The sequence below is a fragment of the Phalaenopsis equestris genome, unplaced genomic scaffold, assembly GCF_001263595.1.
Source record: "Phalaenopsis equestris unplaced genomic scaffold, ASM126359v1 Scaffold000434, whole genome shotgun sequence".
Classification (NCBI taxonomy): Eukaryota; Viridiplantae; Streptophyta; class Magnoliopsida; order Asparagales; family Orchidaceae; genus Phalaenopsis; species Phalaenopsis equestris.
Genome location: NW_018164875.1, coordinates 153,750 through 170,635, shown reverse-complemented (window position 1 = coordinate 170,635; position 16,886 = coordinate 153,750). Strand labels below are relative to the sequence as shown.

Below are 16,886 nucleotides of genomic sequence, written 5' to 3'. Positions count from 1 at the left end.
ACATTTTTTTTTTGAAAAGCCCGAGGGCTAATTTTATTGAAATTGAAAAGGTACATAAATGTTGTATGAGAGGACCCAATAAAGACGCCCTGCCCATACGATACACAAACACCAACATTCTAAAAAAGATAAAACATACATAAAACTCTAAAATTCATAACTCGCAGAAAACCAGTTGCTAGGGACGAGCCAGCTTGGTCCTGCCTCTAGTTCTAGGAACAAATAACTCGCAGAAAACCAGTTGCTAGGGACGAGCCAACTTGGTCCTGCCTCTAGTTCTAGGAACAGAGCCAACTAACAAATTGCTGAGTGTCGTGGCATTACCCGAAGTTACTAAAGTATCATCCATTAAGTTCCCAAGCTGGGGTGTGCCTCCATTCTTCTTTTTCTTCCTAGATGTGTATACCTGTCATTCCTCATCTGAAGACTGACTTATTTGATCAGTGTGATCAACAGAATGTCGGACATGTAGAAGAGGATGAGCCCCTAGCTCCTGATTAACAGTAACAACGTTCTCATTCTGAAGAGATGGTAAATCTGTCTCCTCAGCACCTGATGCTTCCTGAGGTTGTGGAACTACGATACTATCCTGATTATCGGACCGAAGAATATCCTTTGGAGGTAAGGATCTTGCAGTATTGTTTTCAACGGTGATAGAGACTGTAGGATGCCCAAGTGAACCATCTGCCAATATATCAGTCGGAAGAACAAAAACAGTAGTCTCCGGTAGTGGGAGGGAGAGGTGACATCGTGTCAAACGGTGTTTCAAAAGTCTGTAGAATGCACTCGGGAGCGGAAGAGGGACATGTATGAAGTGGGGCAGATCCAGTAGTATTTTTACTTGGAGGTTTTAGATTTTGATGCAACTGATAACATTGAGAAAGTGAGTGTCCAAACATACGGCAGTGGGTGCAATAAAGAGGTATGTTTAAGTTCTGCTTTATATATATATGAAATAAATAAAGAAATTTACATTCCAGTGTCAGCACTCCATTAAAATTTTTAGTCAAATTCGTTCAACTGCCATCAAATTAAGGATCACACACTTCAAAATTTGTTTATTATTATTTTTTTTTTTTGGGAAGTTGAGCCTTAATGACAACAAGGTTAGATATTAGTGATTAAAAATTAGTGTGTGTTTTGAACTTGAATCTCCTAATTAGAGTAAAAACTCTCTACCAAATCCTCAACAAGCATTGCACTAAAGAGTTCTACAAGTTCTTTATGAATCCAGAAATATAATGGTGCAGGGGCAAGGTAGCGCTCGATGCAGCGCTTCGTTTCAACGGGACAGAAGAGCCTCGAAGCTTCACGGGATAGCGGGATGGGATCGCGGAACAGCGGGGGTGGAATCGCGTCGCGATCTAGGGCTACTTCATGCAACTTCCACACTTGCCTTCTCCTGGAAAGGTCTTTCTTCTAGATTCTTCGTACCTTCCCATTCCTCTTCCTTTTGTGTGGACGTAGGAGGACATAAATAGCTGTCCCTTGCGGGTCAATGAGGCAGTTCTAGTGGAGTTGTCTACTGATTTGTTGTGTGGAGTTTCTTTCCCCCTTGTGGGCTGTATCCGAGGAGGTAGTGGTACTGTGGCTGTATCCTCTCCGAGGTGCTGATTATATCATCTCTTCTTACCTTCCAAAAATCTTGTGCTCTTCACTGCTCAGCCGCCGAACTCTCCTCCGTCACCTCGACAACCAACCATTTCCCCTTCCTGCAGGTTATTACTGCTGTCTCGCCTCCCTAACTCCTTTCAAGCTTCTCCCAACCATCACACTACTGCTGTTGACCACCTACAACCCTTCTCATTTGCCGTCCCTCAGTTCCACACCTTCCCTTCGCTACCACCTGCCTCCCGTGGTAGCCGTCATCCCTCCCAATCATCCCTATCCCTCTAACCGACCTCCACCACCCATTGACATACATTTAGGAGTGCTTGTTTGTATCTTTTTATGTTTTGTTTTGCTATTTCTATTCAAGTCATGTTGTAATCCTATTTTAATATTAATGAAACTTTTCTTTTGTATTTTCATTATTTTTTCTAACAGTTCCGGTATCATTTGGTATCAGAGCTAACTCAACCTTAGTCATATCCTAGGGTTTCCCGGCATCCGTCCCTAACCAATTCACCTCCATCAATTTTTTCCTTCCAATTCCCAACCCTAGCCATGCAACCGTGAAGAGGTATACTGAAATCGACCCGGAAAGAGATTCAATGAAAAATCAATCATCTACAACGGAGACTAGCAGAGCTAGATGAAGGAAACCAAGAAGAGGTTACCTTCGTACGTGACCAAGAGAGTCAAAGAGAGGACATGGACGAGGAGACGAATCCGTTCCACAGGGAAGATCACAATGACGAGGAAAATCGACCATGCAGTTTTGGTATCTAATATCAAAGGAGGTCGAGGGAAGGGTCCTTTTAAAGGTCAGCGAAACTTTGGCATCAAGATTGACCTCCCAGTATTTGAAGGAGGTATGGATCTCGATAAGTTTATCAATTGGATACAATCAGTTGAACAAATTTTTGAATATAAAGATGTACTAGAAGACAAACGGGTCAAGCTAGCCGTTATTAAGCGGAAGAAGAGTGCTTTCCTATGGTGGGAAAATGTGTAGTGACAGAGGAAGAGAGAAGACAATGAAAAGATCAATAATTGACAGAAGATGAAGAAGGTAATGCATAAAAGTACCTCCAACCCACTATCACAAGGATATGTTTCTAAAACTCCAAAACTTGCAGTAGATGATCTTTCAGTTGACGAGTTCACAATTCAATTCGACAACTTGTACAAAAAATGTGAAACCCGCCATCAGCAATGTGGTACACGCTAAAAGATATTTAGACATTAGCCTTGAAGTTGAAAAGACAACAGAAACAGAGCAAACCACAATCATCTTTCAGGTAGTAACCTTCATGCAGGATGTCACCTACAAATAACACGATCAACAGGGGTACCTCGGGAGACACAGACAAATCCGGACAATAGAATGACACTTTAGATCAAAGCGGGAAGAAACAGGAAAACAGTAGCTTCTCCAACATTGTACTGGTCAGGAAATGTTTCGAATGCTATAGTTACGACCACATAGCCTCCAACTGCCCCACGAGCAAAGTAATCTCACTAATTGATCAGGGCGTTGTGGAAGAGATTAGAGATGAAGAGAAAGACGAAGAACAATTTGAGGTGTACCAACTCCAACCAAATGAAGGAGAAGCGTTCGTGATTCGACGAATCCTAAAAATTAAGGACGAGGGATTAGCAGTGACTTCACCACAACATATTCTGCATCCGCTGCACAATGAACAAAAAGGTACACAATCTCATCATCGATGACAAAAGCAATAAGAATGTGACATCAACACAAATGGTAGAGAAATTGAGACTCACAACTTAGATAAATTCCGAGCCATATGCACTGACGTGGCTGGAAAAAGGCTGGAAAAAGAGAATAGAGTTAACATCGATCAGAGATGCTTAATAGAGTTTTCAATTAGAAGCCAGCTGTATGAGCATGTGTGGTGTGACGTAGTTCCCATGGATGTCTGCCACTTTTTGTTGGAAAGACAGTGACAATTTGACCTGAGGACCCAACATGACGGATATAGAAACATGTATTCTTTCACAAAGGATGGGAAGCGCATCATCTTGCTTCCTTCGACGGAGTTCGAGGTCCTGGGATCCCAAATCAACAGAACAATATCAGTGGAACCAATTATAGTAATGACATCAGACAAGAGGATTGAGACACCTAACTCGAACACATGACAGATACGACTGAGGTTATGTCAAGTCGACGCCGTACCAGCAACACCACTTCCGCGCAAGAAGAGTCAGATTATTCTCATTACATGCTCGTTTGAACCGATCACGGGTTACTTTGGGAAGATTCAACAGTGTAAGCGCGGTCCACAACCTCAAGAGGACAGATCGATATTGACATTTAGTCGCAAGCTGGGGAAGACTCCCAAATACCTTGGGCGACAATGCCGTTGACAATGGGATCCAGGGTGGCTGATGACTAAGCGGAAGCTTTGACCTATGAAGTCAAAGCTCCCCCAACTCCAGAAGACTAACGTAGGCGCTAGGCAGCGCCCTATTGCAGGTGTTGAAACTGCCCAATGTGGGTGTTTCATTTCTGCGGCACAGAAGGCCCGCGAAGCTTCGTGGGACAGCGGGACGGGAACGTAGGACAGCGGGGGTGGGATCGCGATCTCGCATGTGGGAACAAGAAGCAGATCACAAAACCTCGTTATCTAGGGCTACTTCATGCACCTTCCACACTTTCCTTCTTCTGAAAAGGTCTTTTTTCAAAATTCTTCTTACCTTCCCACTCTTTTTCCTTTTGTGTAGAAGTAGGAGACTATAAATAGGTGTCGCCTATGTGTGTATGAGGCAGTTTTAGTGAACTTGTCTTCTGATCTCCTGTGTGGAGTTTCTTTCCCCTTTGTGGCTGTATCCGAGGAGGAGATGGTGCTTCGGTCGTATCCTCTTCGATGTGGTGACTGTATCCTCCCTTCTTCTCCCCACTCCTTAGCCGCCGAACCTTCCCCCTGTCACCCCGACACCCAACCATTTTCCCTTCCTGTAGGTTATTACTGCTGTCTTGCCTTCCTAACTCTTTTCAAGCATCTCCCAACCACCACACTACCGCTGCCGACCACCTATAACCCTTCACATTTGTTGTCCCTATAGTTCCGCACCTTCCCTTCGCTATAGCCGTCATCCCTCCAAATCATCTGCATCCCTCTAGCCGACCTCCACCACCCATTAAGATACTGTTGGGAGTGTTTTTTTGTGTCATTTTATATTTGTGTTGTTATTTCCGTTCAAGTCATGTTGTAACCCTATTTTAATATTAATGAAAGTTTATTTTTGTATTTCCATTATTTTTCCTATTAATTTCGGTATTATCTAATTTTTCATTGGAGCAAAACAGTTCAAGATCTGACAATTTTAACTACCGCTCCAATCTAATTTTCAAAAATATGGTTATGAGGAGAGAACTGCAAGAAAATAAAAATGCAATCTTAAGGGGTTACTAACTTGTTAACATCATTGGTGAGTTCAGGGGTGTAAAAGAGACGAGCCGAGCTCAAACCATTCTTTACTTAACTTCAATTAATCAATAGAATTTGAGCTCAAGCAATAACTTAATTTTACGAGTTTGTGTCTGTTCATAATTTATTATGAAGAGAGAAGATCATTGTTATTCACACACTTATTATAATGAAATAATAAAAATAATAGGAAATTAAAGAGAAACAATAAGAAATTATTTGAAATAAAAACCGAAATATTTTTTTTGATATTTTAACAACTTTATGCCAAAAAATATTGAATTCTAATATACTTTACATGTTATCCTAAAATATTTTTTAAAAGAGCTAGCTTATGAGCTGACGAGTTACATTGACATTGGCTCAAGCATGACTCTAGCTAATCAAGCGCAACTCAAATGATTTATGACATCAAGCCTGAGCTGTTCAGAGTCAGATTTACTTAGTTACAAGTTACGACTAAGCGAGTTGTCCTAAAGAGAAAAATAATTATTTATCCAAGATCTTTGCACGATGACATGAGATTGTGTGCATTCAGGCGGAGCAAAGGCCTTCTAAGCTGAGTTAGAGAAACAAGCAAGGTCGATACACGAAAGAATATTTAATGAAAGATTGCTATCTGGTATGCTTCTGAAAAAAGAATTTCTAACGAGGAAGCAGGAGATAGATGCTTCAAGTTCAACTTAGCTAGAAGTGAGAATAAGAATGACGTCAATGGCAGGAGCCTTGTTCACAGGTACATGGTTATCTTGACAAGTGAGAAAAACACGTTTTCTCCCAAAGAAAAAAAAAAAAAAAGAAAGAAAACAAGGGTCATAAATTTCCTTTTTTTCTTTTTCTATATCTTCCCTTTGGACAACCCCTAGTTACTTCAAGGAGATCATGTGGCAAAGAAACTAGGTCTTGTACTTTTGACATTTTAAATAAAATGCAACAACCTCATTGCCAGCTTTCATTGTTTAACTGAGCCCAACAAATTTCACTTCACTGAATTCTAATATAAGCTTCCATTGTATATACTACGAAGGAACTTTTGGATGGCCTGTGTGATTGCCAAAAGGTGAACTGTTTAAGGAAAAATTTTCAATTTTTTTAGTGCTGGAGATGGCTTTTTTAATTTTTTAGGGCAGGATGAGTGCTCAAATCCAGTCCCTTAGGATTCTTTACCTTATTTCATTGCAAAGCTGTTGGTCTAAGGATAGAAGAGCATGCGAATTTAAGCTCAAAGTTGATGGGTGATTGAATTACAAAATGTTAACTTCTCAAACTTTATTGATAAGAGACTCAACGAATTGATGCTTTCTTCTCAAACTCTAGCCATTCCACTTGAAAGGACTTCCTAATCTTGGGTTATAAAAGTAACAAATTTGCGTGGTTCAAAAGTTGCCAAGACGGGTCAAGAGGACTGGCATGATAAGAGGTCACCAATGATGTTTCAGTTTCTTAAACACTAGGCAGCCGAGTACTTGTTCAATCGTAGAGTTTGCTTCCAGGTTTAAATTGGATCAAGAAGAGTAGTTTACAAAATTAGCCTTCAAATCTCCTCCTTAAGCTAATTGCAAACTTTACTGGCGTCCAAGCCAGTGAAGAAAGTTACAAAACCTGTAGTTTCTTAACATTTCCTTAAACTCTCACTAGATTTATCCTCCTATAGCTAAGAACGTTTGTCAATGGTGGTCACTGTCTTTGTCAGCAATAAACAAATTCTATACATATAGAATCGTGTTGTTGCAGGTGCGCATGCTCTCCATCATAAACGCCAAGTAGAATGGTTAAGGCTGAAGCCTCTAAAGGAGGAAAAGTTAGAGAAATGTTTAGGGGTAACTCCCAGGAAGTATCTACCCTCGCACAATAATTAACAAAAGTTGGTATTTGAGAGGCTCTATATCATTTTGGTCGATACCAGAATGGTAGAAGAGTCCACGATGTTTCTTATGTTCTCAATGAACTGGTCAACAAATATTCTGTTTAGCACACAAAATAGAGTTTGGGGGAAGGGCGTTTAACCGAGTTAGGCATTATCATATTTGAGACCAGTCAGGAAGACTTACGTAGGTAATCTGATGCATGAAAAATATTAATATGACAATGACCTTAAATTTAAAAGATATTTATATAAAATAAATGAACTCATCATTGAGCTTGGGTGGTTGAAAATTTAAATTTTAGAGTGTTTTAAAATCACGAAAGTGGAGAAAATTATGACATGATGCTGGAGTTAATCAAAACACCAACAGAAAATGTAAATTTTATTATTGAAATCAAATAGAGATTACAACCAATACATTCAAAATTAGGAAATAACGCCAACACAACAAAGGTGTAGGTCACGTGTGGTGATGCATGACTAAGGAAAAATAATGGTAGGGTGGGATGGTTGGTCGAAGGGTAGCAAATGGGGGAATGGTCAGGGGTGCGGGAAGGCACATGGGGGCTGAAAAGAGGAGCTGCGGCGGAGTGGAAAAAGCTGGCAGCAGAGCTGCTGCAAGCGGGAAAGGTGGTTGGCAGTTGGGCTGCAGCTAGGAAGGGGGAAGACCAGCGGCAAGGCGGCGACAAAGAAGGGAAGGGACTTGGTGGTAGGCATTTGCAAAAAAAAGCAGAGAGGTGACTGCAGTAAATATGGTGATGGTGACAGCAGAAGGGAGGTTGCGGAGCAGTGGGAAGACCGAGAATAATCACCATCTCAGACAAGATATAGCCGGAGCACCACCCATTGTCGGATATGGTCCTAGAAGGAAAAACATGGACGCTGATGGTTGCCCTGATAGAAAACATAAAGAAAAGTTGAAAGCCTAAAACACAAGAATCACATAAACAAACTCTAGATAACTAGGATTGGACCCCTCAATGGAAAGGAGGCACCAAACCCACGTTGAAGAGCCGGTCAGCCCTCCGAGGTTTGGAACGGTTCAGTCCAAACGAAGGAATCATGAGACGGTTCCCGAAGCTCCTTTACACCCACGTCAATCTCCGAGCCCCATCGAAGCTTCTATTTCTTTGTGGTATCACATCGACTTTGCTACATTGAAGGCGGGGCGGCTAAAATGTGCGATGCTCGAGTAATTCAGTCTTGTAAGGCGTTGTCATTCGAACTTCTTGAGGATCCTGAAAGGTCCATCAGCCCTAGGTTTGAGTTCTTCGAAAGAAACTGTTCAAGAACCTCATAGGCTTGTGATCCATGACTAAAGTGAACTCACTCGTCAGCAGATAGTGAGTCTAGTGAGTAAGAGGTTTCACAACGATGTAAAACTCTTGTCGTACGTCAAATATTTTATTTTGGACGCATTCAACTTCTCACTGAAGAAGGCTATGGGATGTCCTCCCCGACTTAGTACTGCTCAAATTCGCACATTAGAAATCATCACACTCCACCTCAAAAACTTTCTCAAATCTGACAAAGCCAACATTGGGGCATACGTCACCTTCTCCTTCAGCGTGTCAAAGCTGGATCGAGCCGCCTCTATCCATTGGAACTTCTCTCCTTTCAAAAGCTCTATCAGGGACACTTTAATGGTGCTGAAGCTCTTGACGAACCTCCTATAAAGGATGTCAGCCCCAAAAATCGCCTCAGCTCGGTAAATGACTATCGGGTTGCCTAACTCATGATTGCTTCAATCTTTGTAGGGTCCATATAAATGCCTACACTGGACACAATGTAACCAAAAAAGTAAACCCAAGCTGTCATGAAGTCACACATCTTCGGGTGGGCATATAACTTCTTCAACCGCAGAACCTTGAAAAACCCACCTCAAATGCTGCAAGTACTCACCCTCTGAATTGCTTCAAATAAGGATATCATCAATGTAAACAACCACGAATTTCTTAGTGTAAGCCCAAAACACCTTATTCGTCGGTCTCATAAAGGTGCTAGGTACATTGAATAGTCACAATAGCATGGCAGTCACTCGTACATTTCATCTCTGGTTTTGAAGGCACACTCTGGTCTTGAAGGCAGCCTTCCATTCATCCCCTGGCCTCATTTTGATTTGATGATATCCGCCACACATATCAATCTTGAAAAAGATAATGACTCGATGCAATTAATCCAATAGATCGGCTAGGCGGGGTATAGAGAATCGGTACTTATGATAATCTTGTTGATAACTCGACTATCAATGCACATCTGTCACGAGCCATCCTTTTTAGGCACCATCAAGGCGAGAAAAGCGCAAAGACTGATACTCTCTTTCAAAAAACCCTCGCAATGAGAACCTGCACATGCCACTTCTCTTTCAAAAAACCCTCGCAATGAGAACCTGCACGTGCCACTTTAATTCATCATACTCAGCTAGTCACAATCTGTAAGCAAGCCCGTTTGGCAACATCGATCCTGGGATAAGGCTCTATGGCATGCTAGATGTCCCTGAGCGGTGGTAGACCCCCTAGAAGACTGTCAGCCATCACATCTTGAAAATCGGCTAGCATTAGTTGGATCGCCTTTGGTGGCTCTGCCTCCGGGATAACTATGGCCGACGTCACTAGGGGTTGTCGTATTGCCAGTAGAAAGGTGGAATCACGGCTGCTTCGCGATGTGCTTCTCCTCTTTCGTGAACAAAAAAATGTTCTTAAATCCATTATACTGAGTTTGTGATCGAACTGTTATGGTATTCCCCATAGGCCGTGATAGTGTCTCTAATGAAAATTCCTACCAGGCACAACTAATCCACTACTATCTCGTTAACCTTCTAAAATCAAGTCAGAGAGTAGGGTCGGGAACGCTTATGCATAGCCAAGTCCAACTTTTTCACTCTAACATCGGAGACCACATTCTCACAGTTCCATCCATCGATAATGAGGACGCACACCTTCTCCCTCAAAGTGCACTTGGTGCGAAAGATGTGCCTCAGCAACGAGCTCCTTCTAATGTTCAGTTCGCAACACCCTCCTCACAACTAGAATCTCAACCTCATCTCCTTGGAGCTGATACTCCTCGCATGGTGTACAATTCTATTACACGGGGCAAGGGGAAACAAAGAATTGAGGAAGTGGGAGGGAGGGGTCAAGGAAATGAATAGAAAGGAGACGAAGTGAGGAGTCGAGCTATTAAAGGAGAGAGGAATCAAACAGTTGGGAACTCAAAAGTCACCTGGGTCCTAAAATGATGCATAGGGGGAATACAAGGAAAGTCCAAAAAGAAGAAGAAAAGAGAAGGGAAAAGGAAGGGTGTGATTCACCTGCATGGGAGGCTCAAGCAAAGCAGAGGAGACGGCGTCGCACACGAGTAGAGAAAACGTTGTCCAACAGGCAGGAGGAGGAGGTGCCATCTTTGTTGCGCTGAGGAGGAAGAGGCGACGAGTTCGTGTGCAAAGGAGTAGCGGATGGAAGGACGTCGGCGACTCTGGTGTGGATTTGCAAGCAGTCGAGGCCTTCGACTAGGCTATGGCTCTACCGATGTAAGTCTTCAAATGTTTATTAAATTGATAACAAATTTTAATTATATATATATTAACTAGAAAGAAAAATACATATACAATGTGATGGAGGGCCCAAACATGATACTCTGCTCACAACAAAACCACAAGGGGTTCCACAACTAAAAAATACTGAAAAGCACAATAGAGACAGAAAAAAAACCTAAAAATGCAGAAATACATAGTATCGGATGGCTAGAGAGTACAAAGAAAAAACCTAAAAATGCAGAAATACATAGTATCAGATGGTTAGAGAGCAACCCAATTTGGTTTTGCCTTTGCCTCTGGTTCTAGGAAAGGAGCAAGCTAACAAATTGGTAAGATGATTGCAATTGTCAGTAGTAACAAATGTATCATCCAATATGTTCCCGAGCTGGTGTCGGCCTCCATTCTTCTTCTTCCTCCTGGAATAGACCTGTCATTCCTCTTCCGAAGATTGACTCACCTGATCTTGGTCTACAGTGTGCTGGAGATGTGTAGATTGTTGGACAATAGAAACAACCACATGTTGTACCGACTGATCTGTTATTGGATCAAAGGAGCACTCTCGTGTCTTGACATGTTAGTCTTCTTCAATAACAATAGGTTGTATAAGCACAACTGGATCTGTAGCTATAGTATGTTGTTCTTCTTCAAGAACTGCAGTGTTGGGACGAAGATTGGGTTGCATCTTCTCAACAGGGATAGTAGGTGGTCGTTCTTTAGCGATATTCGGCCTTAGATGAGGATACAAACGATAGCAAATAATAGAACTGTGACCAAACATACTACAATGAGAGCAATAAGGAGGATGTGGTTCCATTTTAACCTTTTGCCAATGCCCGTTGTGCATAGTGTCAATCCATATCCCATCCGGAGCTGGTTGAGTGATATCTCTCTCAACTAAAACACAAGCCACAAAGGGTCTAGTAACAGCAAGCGTAGGACTATTCACCTTGAGAGACTTACCGTAAGTAGTTGCTAATGAGTAGAGAATTTTCATGTTGAACAGATGTAATTTTAACCCCGGAAACTTTATCCAAACAGGAATGATAGGGGACTCCGTTTTTGGATCAAAACCGACAGTCCACTTCAGAAGTTTCATAAAACGATTGTCAATCTTGATAGCTTTTAGAGAGCCCAATAGTTTCATAGTATCAAACACCTTCCTAATGATCTCCAGTTTTGGGTGACCATAAAGGAATTTCCTCACTAGAGAGAAACACCAAAAGGACGCGAGAGTACCGGTTTCAACCTCTGTGAGAATAAGTGCAGACTTCCCTTTTTTTTCAAGTTTTTTAATAAAAGTGTGATCACCTCCATCTTCAAGAGTCTCATGGAAAGATTCTGGAACATTGCAGGACTTACCGATAGCAAAACCAGACGCTGAACCTGGAGGAGGGGCACGAGCAGGAAAGTGGCCGACAAGAACATTTGCATAGGAACAGAGCGTCGATGCCATCTCCCTCACAAGACAGGAGAAGACAGGAGAGAAATAGTCTGGCGGGCAGGAAGCGAGCAGACAGGCAAACAGGAAACCTTCTATCGGGCAGGAAGCGAGCAGAAGGCGTGCCCTTCTACGAACATGAGCGAACTGCAGACAGGGACAACAGATGAAACCAGAGCTTGAAACCAGAACTCGAAAAGGGAAACAACGCCGAAGCCCTTCGTCATATGGCGCGAAGACGACGAACGCAAAGCCCTTCATCGTCGTCGTCGAGTGCGAGAAGTTCGTCGTCGAGCACCAGAGAAAAGATTGACGACCGAAGGAATCAAACCAGGGTTTCGCCTTCGGGCGAAACCCTAGGAGAGCAGATGAGGATAAACATTTTCATATATATATATAGAATAGAAAACCAAAATAAGATTACATAAAGTGAATGTAATATTTAAATAATGAAAAGATAATAGTTTATTAAAATATTAAATTAAATAAATTTTATACCATGTTAGGTTTTCAATTATTAGAAGAGTCTACATTAGCGTAAATTAAATATCAAATTACTCGTCATCAAAATGAATACTTACATTCTTATACTATGACCATATTTTGATTCTTCTAGACTAAATGCATTTATTAGTATTATCATTATTTATATTGAAATTACAACAAAATCATGATTTTGAATTTTAATAAATTTTATTTATATTGTACAAATGAACTTTGTGCTCTGCTTTGCTTAATTTGAATCATGTATAAAGATATTGAATGCTATTAAAATGAAAAGAAATAGTTATTATTAAAAAAATATTATTTTTATAGTATTCTTGCATATGCATATTTGTCTATGATGGAGTCAACTCTTGATGACACTAATAGAGAAACATTAAACTACTCGTGCACGTATATGAAAAAAGAAATTAATATGGATGTGCCTTAACTGACAATTTTTAGATAATGTTCCTGTGACGGTTGTACAGAAATAGAATGATATTGATACGCTATTGTTATAATAAAGTTCTTTGAAAACATCAAATATTTTTATTAATTTCTTAAAAAAATTAACTAACATACAAATTATTTTTCTTTTCCTTTGTATTGTTGTAGTTTAAGAGTACGAGTATTCACTGATTTGTTTGGCTTATTATTATTTTTTAAACTAATTTTTCAGATTAATTTAACTGATTAAGATGAGCGATAAAAAAGTGTATAAAAGACACGAATAACTAGTAATTAGGTAAATTTAAATATTGCTTTAATTTAAATGATTTAGCGGCTCTTTCATTTGATTAATGCTAGTTAGAGAAAATAAATATGAAAAAATTCAATTCTTATTGTCCGACCGTTTGTTCCAACCTTGGTTAATTCCAAACCCTGGGTTGAGTCGTAACACTTAGTTCTTCAACTGCCCCTTCCTCACTCACTTCCTCCGCGATGACCTGCTCAATGAAGGACACAACCCAACTTATTGGCAATTGGAAGCAATGTGTTCAAAACCATGACATCTTAAACATTTTTTTGCTAGAACCGTACTAGATGTGCTATTCTTCTCAAGCCTCTTCCCGCATTTATCTACCTTATCATTCCCCTGACCTATCTCCCAACTCCTCCAGGCATGTTTCTGCTAACGCTTCTAGCTGCAGGAGGCTATCTGAATGTGGACCGGTATATGCTTTGCTTTTTTTATCACTCCACCTTTAGTGCTAGTCTGCACATCCCTCGATGTCCAATAGGTTTGTAGCTGGACCACATTACAGATGGTAGATTTCATAACCCCCTAGTACCTGACCAAAATAATTTCTGATAAATAAAAAAATTGTAAGATTTACACCCATGTTGGCATTTGAATTTTGGGCACATTTATAGTTAATTCCTTGAGAAAAAAAACCACACAGGGTGACATAAACACAATGCTACTAAGGCGATTAAGAAAATGATGGGGATGATGGTGGTGATGATGATGTTAGTGACACTAGTCAAAGTGTACATGTAAGCTCCAACCAGACAGATGTAAGTAATGGCAAGGTGAACAATATATCCAGCAGCATTATCATGAAAATAAACATTTATAGATGGAATTAATAAGAGAGGCGACTCATCGCTAGAAAAACCTATTGGCATAGTATTAGGATGAATCCTTTTTATAATTAATTGATTATTACAGGGCTTGGTTTCTTTTCATAAAGTTAATTTAAAAAATAAGGGGGGCAAAGGTGTTATTTGAAGTGGTTAACCATAATCTAAGTATCCCCACTAATTGGTGGCATCTACAAAGCCAATGAGAGCCTATATCAAGCATGACACTTGCCACACACAAAGAGGTGAGCAGATTAAGCCTGCCTAATCCAATCTAGACCTCACAAAATAGTGGCCAATTTCAACTGGTTTGAGCATTTAAAAACTTGACTTGATCCTCAAAAAATTATCTAGGGTTTCCTCAGGCCACCAATTCAATTAAGCTAAGACAGATTGGGTTTCTCAATCCTTCAAAGACTTCGAGATTGACAATTCACACCAGATATGAGCTTGATCAAATAAGAATTATAATGGTTCCAAAAAATAGATTTGAATTCCTTCATGTAATTAAAAATATGAACAGCGAAAGAAAAAAAAAACTGATATTTGGACGAAAGCTCAAAAGTAGCTTCCCATAAAAAACAAGAGTTATATTGCGTTCCAATATCTATGAGCATCAAGATTCCCTACGGAATCAAGTGTTGGTGATTATATGCGTTCTAAATTGTGTGCATTATGATGAATTACTTCAAAAATTGAAATATGATGCCTTTTTCTTCAGATTGGAACCTATTTCCTTTCTATTAAACCCCTAATATCCATTAGATTTGATAACAATACAAAAAGTTCAATAAGATGGTAAAGAAAACATTTAAACAGAAAAAGGTACTAGGACAAAAAAGCAGCCAAGTAGGGTATAGCATGTCCTTGTGAAAGGGAGTAAAAACCATAAAACACATTAAACCCAACTACTTATGATTTAAAATACCATTATTATAAAAAAAGAGTTTTACATTTAAAATACCATTTATCTTACCAGCCATGGAAATCATACGTCACTTAATACAAATAAACTATATATGATTACCCAATAGCTGGAAAAAAAAAGAAGAAGAAAAAAGATTTGAGTCTCTAGCAATACATTCAATGGACGAACACATCCATCTATAAACCAAAAGTTCAAAGGTTACTCTAATTCGCAAATCAGAACTACAGAAACCAAATTTGCTGAAGAAAGTCCTATGATTAACTACGTAAAAAAACAAAAAATCATTGCATTATATTAAATTTGTCACGTACCATGGAAAATTTCTGAATTAAAGTTGCAGTCATTTGAAATTAGATAACTTTGCAGCCAACCTTCCCCTTACTGTGCTTAGATCACGGCGTTTTCTCTTTGATTTCATTGTTTTAATTGTCCTACTCTTCCTTTTCCTCGTCCTAGTTTTCCTTGCCTTGCATTTACTTCCTTCAAGACGCTGGCGTCTAATTTCAGGATCAGCCCAACCTTTCCCCCACTCAGAGAAGCTAGAATATGGCTTTTCATTTTTAGATGATACTAACATGTCTGCATAAGGATGAGCATAAAAACTGCCTTCTGCATCGAAATTCAGAAACTTCATCCCCAACATGGTCAGCTGTGGAAATTTGATTGAGACACGAACCTGAAAAAATAAAATTATATGGTGGAGATGATTGCATAAATGGCAACACAATGACTGCCTAATTGTCAGTAGATAATCAAATAATAAACAAAAAAAGTTCAAAAGTAGACCTCCAAACAAGTGTATGATGGTTGATTACTAGAGACTTAGAGGCCGTTTGGGATCACTTTTATTTTATGTTTTTTATTTTTTTAATTTTACTTTGTTTTATTTATCTTTTGATTTGAAACAAAAAAAATGCTTGATTGCTTTTAAAATAACTCAAAACACTTAAAAAGTTATTTTTAGTATTTTCGATAACATAGTTTATTTAGAAATAAAAAATTAAACATGTAAAAAACACAATAAACATATATATTTTAAAAAAAGAAAATAAAAGTAAAAAAAAAACAAAATTGATCCAAAAAAAACCCTTAGTCCAACTTTCCAAAATTTTCTTTTTACCGGTGGACCTCAGTGGCCAATGATTACATGGAATCACATCGTTAGTGTGCATGTTTTTTCTTAAGTGTCATAACCACAATCAAGCTATATTATAGGTATTTAAGTGTTGGACAATATTAATCATTGATAGCTAAATTGAGTATGATAAACAATGAAAATGAAGATGGTTGTGTAGTAGAACTAGAGATGATAAATTAAGGAATGATAAAGTAAAGGAATTGTAAAATTATTAACTATTAAAGGCAAGGCAATAAATAAGAGCTCAAATGACTTGGATAGATGCAACAAAGAGCGGAAAAATTAGCCATATAAAAAAATATAAATAAAACTAGCGTCCAAGAATTTCGAAGGAAAATGGGTACACCTCTAGTAAAATGGATAGAAGTTGATATTTCTACAAAATAGATTTAATGTTTCATGCAGCATTAAACATGGACGAATGAGAAAAAAGAATTCATAAAATAAACATAAATAATCGGGATAAAGCTAATGATAATGATAAGCAAAACTATAATCAAATCTCCATTTTTTTGGGATGGAAACTCGAGATTTGATTTGTTCACAGCCAAAACCACACCGCAAAAAAAAAAAAAACACTAAATCTAGAAAACAATAAACTAAACATAAGCGCACAACAATTAAATATAGAAAAAGCACAAAAAAGATTTAACATGAAAAAACCTAAGAACGAGAAAAAATCATAGTCACACCACACCAAAAATTCCACTCTGAAAGAAGAATAGTACAAAATTACACCATTCGGATCCACTCTCGAAACCACTGGAACTTAAACAATTCCCGCTCATTCCTCTCTTGATCTCAAGAGAGAAAACACTTGTTGAAATCTACCCTCTTAACATAGACACCGCTC

The 16,886-nt window shown here is 39.2% G+C and overlaps 1 protein-coding gene across 1 annotated transcript in view; it reads right to left on the bottom strand.

The window, feature by feature from the left end:
- LOC110027647 (ATP-dependent DNA helicase Q-like SIM) overlaps positions 1–16,886 on the bottom strand; it is a 131,867-nt gene that overhangs the window by 434 nt on the left and 114,547 nt on the right. Inside the window, exon 18 of the mRNA XM_020729160.1 lies at positions 15,207–15,571. Within this exon, the coding sequence (XP_020584819.1) occupies positions 15,236–15,571 (336 nt within the window). The 3' untranslated portion in view covers positions 15,207–15,235. The remainder of the gene's footprint in view (positions 1–15,206; positions 15,572–16,886) is intronic.